The sequence below is a fragment of the Rhinoderma darwinii genome, chromosome 1, assembly GCF_050947455.1.
Source record: "Rhinoderma darwinii isolate aRhiDar2 chromosome 1, aRhiDar2.hap1, whole genome shotgun sequence".
Classification (NCBI taxonomy): Eukaryota; Metazoa; Chordata; class Amphibia; order Anura; family Rhinodermatidae; genus Rhinoderma; species Rhinoderma darwinii.
In genome coordinates, this window is record NC_134687.1 from 218,793,780 (window position 1) to 218,801,529 (window position 7,750).

At 47.2% G+C, this 7,750-nt stretch overlaps 1 protein-coding gene across 1 annotated transcript; it reads right to left on the bottom strand.

The window, feature by feature from the left end:
• Positions 1-728: 728 nt before the first annotated feature.
• Positions 729-3,897, bottom strand: SOWAHB (sosondowah ankyrin repeat domain family member B). Its single transcript, XM_075861634.1, has one exon. It carries the CDS (start codon positions 3,668-3,670, stop codon positions 1,148-1,150), a length of 2,523 nt encoding a protein of 840 aa, XP_075717749.1. The 5' UTR covers positions 3,671-3,897; the 3' UTR covers positions 729-1,147.
• Positions 3,898-7,750: the final 3,853 nt, after the last annotated feature.

Consider the following 7,750-nt stretch of genomic DNA (forward strand, 5'->3'; position numbering starts at 1 on the left):
TTGGCAGGTTTTTCTAAACACCTAATGTCTATGGTAGATCCTACCAACAACGACGACTGGATCTAAGCATCTAATGCCCATGATAAGGGTCTGCCACTCCAGAAGTTGGGATCCTACAACTCTCAAGTTTCTAGAAACAAAACTTGTATCAAGAACAAAAAGGCATCCAGCTCTTGAAAAAAAAATAAAAAAAAAAATAACCATTTTATATATATATATATAGATTTTTTTTTTTCATTAACTGCACATTTTGTGCCTATGTTCATGATATAGGTTTTGTTCGATACAGACGATGGCCACTTTAATATATTGAGGATTTTATTGTAGGATAGGTGGCAAGGTCCTAGTACCCAGTCTATGGCACCTTAAAGAGGCTCCATCACCAATTCATAACTGCCCTATATCCTACCCAATCTAATAGGCGATTGATTTAATGTACATAAGTTTTTTTTTTAAAAAAACGTTTATTTTTGACCAAGTTATGATCATTTTTAATTTCATGTCAATTTGTCCTTAATGCCCAACTGGGTGTTTTTTTTACTTTTCACCAAGTGGGTGTTGTAAAGAGAAGTGTATGACGCTGACCAACAATTCGGATAAACATCTTGGCAAGGCTGGAGGCGATGTCGGTCTCGCGAGATCACGCTGTGCTGCGAAACAAGCTGGGCATGAATGGAGAAGTGTATGACGCCGATTGGTCAGCGTCCTATACTTTTCTTTACAACGCCCACTTGGTGAAAAGTAAAAAAGAAACGCCCAGTTGGGCATTAAACTAAAAACGATCATAACTTGGTCAAAAATAAACATATTTTTAAAAAAAAACAAACAAAAAAAACAACCTGTTATCTACATTAAATCGCCTATTAGATTGGGTAGGAGTTATAAAAACTGGTGACAGAGCACTGCGAATCAGACCACAAAAAAGAGAAGTCAAGCCTATAGGCATGCAACACGTCACTGGTACATACAGGTTAGTCACCTATAGGTGGCACTAGAGAGACTTTCTAGCGGAAACTACTTGGTATATAGGATACATGGTGCAGACTAGAAGGTGGATTCTTGTACCGTATATAGACAACAGGTCCACCAATCAAGTGGAAGCTCAGTCTTACAAACAAGGAAGAAAAGTTTAAAGTTAACATGAGTCTTAGTCACTGTAGATTTCTCTTTCCCTCAAAGCCGGGTGATTGTTTGCTTTCCATTTCTGATGTTGCGGCTTCAGGAAAGCCGCTAAGGAAGTCTTTCTATTTATCTGACTGGATTTGACGTGTGTGCTTACGGTGTTCGTTATATTTAAGGCACGAGATGCAAAAATCGTTTTCCCCTTAGGTGCCCCTAAAAGCTGCCAAACTTCCCCAGATGTGTTGCAGCCCAGGTATTGCCATGCTCTTTTCCCGCTATTGTCCCTCAACTTCACGTTAACATTGAGTTTTTCTATCAACATCACCGCTACTTTATGATGTCCATGGATAGCAGCTATGTGTAACGGAGTATAACCCCCATTGGATTTGACATTCGCATCCAGTAGAATCCCGGCCTTTTTGGCACCAGCCACAAACTTGTAGAACATGTCCGTAGCGCCGTGTTTGGCAAACCAGTGAAACGCTGTAAAGCCGGAGATGAAATCTTTCCGTAAAGCTAAACTTGGGTCCTTCATGAACAACCCATACACCTGAAGCCAAGACCCTGTAGCCGATTTAACAATCCAGTCGTGTTCCATTGAATCCAAGGGTAAAACAGTGGAAGATTTATAGTTAAAAGTCTTTTTAAGGACAAAATCCATATTCACTTTGAATTCATATTGTGCATGTTGAGATTTTTGGTCTGCGATATCGTACGTAATAAAATGGTTAGAGGTCACAGGCTTCACGGTTAGAAGCAAGTCTACATCTGGCTGTGGAGGCACCAACGCTAAGTTGGATGGTTTTTTAGCTCGTGATGGACGCCTCCTCTTCTTATAATCCCTTTCAATGAGTTCATCATCTGAGGAGGACATTAATTCCTGCATACGAGAACTCATCTTGTGCCTTGGTGGGTTCCCTGCCAGTTCAAACAAGATCGGAGCTTGGTCAGTGAGGAAAGATTTGGTGGTATATGGAGATTTACTGTACTCAATGGTCGGCAAAGATCCAGCAGATTCGACTCCACATGTGGCTAAAGTGTCTATCACATTCACGGGGTCTGCGCTTTGTAATTTATCGTACTGCTCCCGGATGCCAAGGAACTTTCTACTAGGTGGACATCTACTATTCTGGCATTTCTGTTCCATATCATGTACATATTGGTCATTATTTGAGTCACTGGAAGGGTCGTCATCAACATTGGGCTCGGTGTCACAGTCAGCCCCTTCACCACTGTCACTACCTTCACTTCCACAGCTTTCCTGATCAACAAAGTCCTCCAAGTCCTGCAAGGAGAGCTGGCATCTGATGCTCTTAAAGACTGGCATCTGAGACATCCACAGGTCATGTATATCGTAGAGAGGTAGTGGCGGAGAGGGGCTGCGACTTGCTGGCTGATAATCTTCCAGCCGAGGAGTGATGCCGGATCCATGTGGGAACCGCAGGGAGGGGGAAGGGTGTGGGGAATCCATGTACCTGGAGGACGGAGGTGAAGCTGGCAGCTCATTATACAAAGTAGGCATTTGCTGTTCTTGTATGGGGTCAGAATAGTCTTTGTGCTCCTCTGGAGGAAAAGTACCATTGACGTGGAAATGTGAGGACTGCAGCTCAGTACGGGCACGACTTCCATGGTTTGGTCCCTCCCGATCCCTGCTGGTCGCATTTACAAAAGCAGGATTAGCAGATTCCGTTTTCTTCTGCCCTCCAGGTGGGACTTTGCAGTGTCCAGAAGGAACCTGGGGGGGAATCTCAGGAATGTCAAGACTTGTAGCAGGAGAGGACTGGTTGTGGTATGGCTGGTCTGAAGAGGACTTACTCTTGTTACAAGGTGAGGAGGTGTTGGAGGAGGACAGGTCAGTATTCATGGGCTGTTCAGGGTAGAACTTGTCTGAAGCTCTGATGACTGGTGGACTGGACTTCTTGTACTCCATGGATGGACTTCTATGTGGGGCATAGGTGTTACATTGGGGTGAGGAGGTATTGCTGGCTGGTGATGAAGTAGAATCACGGTTCTGAGCTGATGAAGTCCACTGAGATGGTTGGTGACATTTAAGTTCATGAAAAGAACGATCCTTGGGGGAAGCCCAAGTCTGCCCCTCCAGAGCCCCATGAGGAACATCTGTGATAAGAACTACCCCCTGCTGGTCATGGTAAAGAGCTGGCGCAGATTCACCTTGGTGGGCACATCCATTGCTGTGGATGCCACGGCCATCACGTACCTGAGCTCCATGAGGCACGGCGGGCACAACCTGATCGTCCTCCCGATTGTCAGGCTTTCCAGGAGCCGGTGGTTGAGACAAGTCCTCACCCAGCAGATCGCGGTAGCGGCTCCTGAGCACCACGTACTTGACAGCTCCCTCCGGCTTCACCACAGCCACGGAGTTCACGTAGCGCTTGAACCTCTCCCGGCGCTTGAGGAGCTGCTCTGCGGGCGCCCGTGGGTCCCTGAGGAAGAGCTTGAAGTGAGCCAGTAGCGAGGAATTGGCCACCTTCCCTCCACCTTGGCACAAGAAATCCAGCACCTCTTCCTGGCTCAGCTCCCTGGCCATCCTGCTGTCCCCTCACACAGCCCGGCGCTCAGTCATGATGTCCCGCTCTCAGCTCCACACCTTAGCCCCAGTCAGTTCCACCTGCTCGTCCTGGTCCTCCTCCTCTCTCACAGCTGAAGGGCACAGGACAGCCTCTCGCTGCGCTGCCAGACACCCATCTCCAGCCCTCCTCACAATGAATAACAATTCCCTCCCATATTCTCAGGCTGCACCACGGACAATCGCTGCCGACATGGAGGCGTGTGAGGCGGAGGGAGGAGCCGGCGCCAGGAATGCGAGGGAGGGATTCCTCAGTGCAAGGTACAGCAAGGTGCATCTACTGCCTGCTTCCTGTGCTGCTGCCATCTGCTCTTACAGGGGGAAAGGTGACACTAAAGGCTGCTGCACCTGTCAGCGCTCAATGTAAAGGGACTAATCCTGCAGACTATATTATCTACATTTACTTTGCTCTGGCATGCACTCTACTGTTCCCTGCTATCAGCCATTTCAGACTGGGGAGAGACTGTCGTGTTACTCGATGGAACTAGTGACAGGAAATCCAGAATCCCCCATGATCACTACTTCATCCCACATATCTCTAGTTCTAAGATACATTTACATACATATGTGTGTATGTAAACTGCAGTGTGAGGATCTCTCAGGCACATTTACTAATACTGGCGTAGCTCGCTGGTGTAGGGTGCACACGCCTGATGAAGATTATCGCACACGCTACTGAACATACAAGGCCAAGGGGCAGAAAACACGGATGAATAATGTGCACCAAGAGTGCCAAGCTATAGTCACCAACCTTTTTCTGACAAAAAATTTTTTAATAATTGGTGGAGGCTTATTAGATATGCCCCTGATGCTAAACTTCTGCTCTGCCCATATGCCCCTGGTGCTAAACTTCTGCTCTGCCCATATGCCCCTGGTGCTAAACTTCCGCTCTGCCCATATGCCACTGGTGCTAAACTTCCGCTCTGCCCATATGCCCCTGGTGCTAAACTTCCGCTCTGCCCGTATGCCACTGGTGCTAAACTTCCGCTCTGCCCATATGCCACTGGTGCTAAACTTCCGCTCTGCCCATATGCCACTGGTGCTAAACTTCCGCTCTGCCCATATGCCACTGGTGATAAACTTCCGCTCTGCTCATATGCAACTGGTGCTAAACTTCCGCTCTGCCCATATGCCCCTGGTGCTAAACTTCCGCTCTGCCCATATGCCCCTGGTGCTAAACTTCCGCTCTGCCCATATGCCACTGGTGCTAAACTTCCGCTCTGCCCATATGCCACTGGTGCTAAACTTCCGCTCTGCCCATATGCCACTGGTGATAAACTTCCGCTCTGCCCATATGCCACTGGTGATAAACTTCCGCTCTGCTCATATGCAACTGGTGCTAAACTTCCGCTCTGCCCATATGCCACTGGTGCTAAACTTCCACTCTGCCCATATGCCCCTGGTGCTAAACTTCCACTCTGCCCATATGCCCCTGGTGCTAAACTTCCGCTCTGCCCAATATGCCACTGGTGCTAAACTTCCGCTCTGCCCATATGCCCCTGGTGCTAAACTTCCGCTCTGCCCATATGCCCCTGGTGCTAAACTTCCGCTCTGCCCATATGCCCCTGGTGCTAAACTTCCGCTCTGCCCATATGCCCCTGGTGCTAAACTTCCGCTCTGCCCATATTCCCCTGGTGCTAAACTTCCGCTCTGACGATATACCACTGGTGCCAAACTTCTGCTCTGAGGATATGCCACTGGTGCCAAACTTGGCTAGCTGTTAAAGTTTTCCTGTTTTATGTAATGAAAAGTTTTGCAACTTTATTTTGTGTTTCAATCCCTAATCATTTGCAATATATTTGTTTGCTACCAGTGAAAGGAAGCATTTTTGTTTTCATCCAGAGGCTGAAAGCCTGTCCTGATCATGTCCTACTGCCCTGATCATGTCCTTAAGGCCTTATTTACACGAGCGTGTTAAACCTCCGTGTGACGGCCGTTGTTTCAACAGACCGTGTTAAGGGTCCGTGAGAAAATAGGACGTCCTATTTTTTCACACTTCACGCATCCCTCCGTAGACTCTCAACTATGAGGGATGCGTGACATTGCGTCCCGCAGAGCACGGATGCACCTCGGACGTGAAAAACTGCAGTTTTTCACGTCTGAGATGCGCAACGCTCGTGTAAATAAGGCCTAAAAGTAACAGGTCAGGTTTCCAGCCTCTGTATATAAACAATTATGTTACCATTCACTGACATAAAGCAGAGATCTTGAAAAGGATGAGGGATTGAAACACAAAGTATAGCTCCCAGCACATACGCCAAACATATCCTTAGGGCCCAATTAACCCAATGTATGCCAAACGAGTGTATTTTTTTTTAACTGTATGGAATTGTGTTGCTGACTATTCTATGGGTGCGTGAAAATCACGAGCAGCACACCCAACAGCAGTAAAAACTATGAATGAAAACAGAAAAGCACCACGTGCTCTTCTGTTTACAAACATACAAACAGAGTGTCATAATGATGGAGGCTGCGCGAAAATCACGCAGCAACGCATCATACGCTGCTGACACATGGAGCTGTTATGGACCTTTTGCGCTCGCAAAACGCAGCGTTTTTTGCGCGTGCAAAACGCACATGCTCATTTAAATCCGGCCTAACTGTGAGTGGTATTATTGCAAAGTGGAAGCGTTTAGGAACCACAGCAACTCAGCCACGAAGTGGCAGACCACATTACGTTACAGAGCGGGGTCACCAAGTGCTAAGGCCCATAGTGCATAAAAGGCGCCAACGCTCTGCTGACTCAATAACTTGTAAACCTCTTCTGGCATCAGCACAAAAACTGTGGACTGGGAGCTCCATGGCATGGGTTACCATGGCCGAGCATTTGCATGCAAGTCTTACATCACCAAGCACAATGCCAAGCGTTGAATGGAGTGGTACAAAGCACGCCGCCACTGGACTCTGGTGTAGTGGAAACTTGTTCTGTGGAGTAATGAAATACGCTTCTCTATCTGGCAGTCTGACGGATGAGTCTGGGTTTGGCAAATACCAGTAGAACGTTACCTGCCTGACCCTGACTGCATTGTGCCAACTCTAAAGATTGGTGGAAGAGGGATAATGCTATGGGGTTGTTTTTCAGGGATTGGCCTAGGCTCCTTAGTTCCAGTGAAGGGAAATCTTAATACTTCAGCATGCCAAGCCATTTTTGACAGCTGTATGCTTCCAACTTTGTGGAAACAGTTTGGGGAAGGCCCTTTTCTGTTCCAGCATGACTGTTCCCCAGTGCACACAGCAAGGTCCATAAAGACAAGGTTGGGGGAGTTTGATGTTGAACTTGACTGGCCTGCACAGAGAACTGACCTCAACCCCATCAAACACCTTTGGGATGAACTAGAATGGAGACTGCGAGCCAGGCCCTCTAATCCAACATCAGTGACTGACCTCAAAAATGCTCTTCTGGATGAATGGACAAAATTGCCACAGACACACTCTAAACTCTTGTGGAAAGCCTTCCCAGAAGTATGGAAGCTGTTGTAGATGCAAAGGTCTGTGGGGGGGGGGGGGGACTCCATATTAATGCCTATGGATTTATAATAGGATATCATAAAATCTCCTATAGGTGTAATGTGTAGGTGTCCCAATACTTTTGTCCTGCAGGAGTCAGCCATGATGATAAGGGTATGTGCACACGTAGTGACCAAAAACGTCTGAAAATCCAGAGCTGTTTTCAAGGGAAAACAGACCCTGCTTTTCAGACGTTTTTTGACCAACTCGCATTTTTCGCAGCGTTTTTCGCGCCGTTTTTGCGGCGTTTTTTACGTCAGTTTTTGGAGCTGTTTTCATTGGAGTCTATGAGAAAGCAGCTCCAAAAACGTCCAAAGAAGTGTCCTGCACTTCTTTTGACGAGGCTGTATTTTTACGCGTCGTCGTTTGACAGCTGTCAAACGACGACGCGTAAATAACAGGTCGTCTGCACAGTACGTCGGCAAACCCATTCAAATGAATGGGCAGATGTTTGCCGACGTATTGTAGCCCTATTTTCAGATGTAAAACGAGGCATAATACGCCTCGTTTACGTCTGAAAATAGGTCGTGTGAA

Bases quoted from the DNA above. Each gene is read 5' to 3' on its own strand.
- SOWAHB (XM_075861634.1), bottom strand. From the start codon at position 3,670: ATGGCCAGGGAGCTGAGCCAGGAAGAGGTGCTGGATTTCTTGTGCCAA.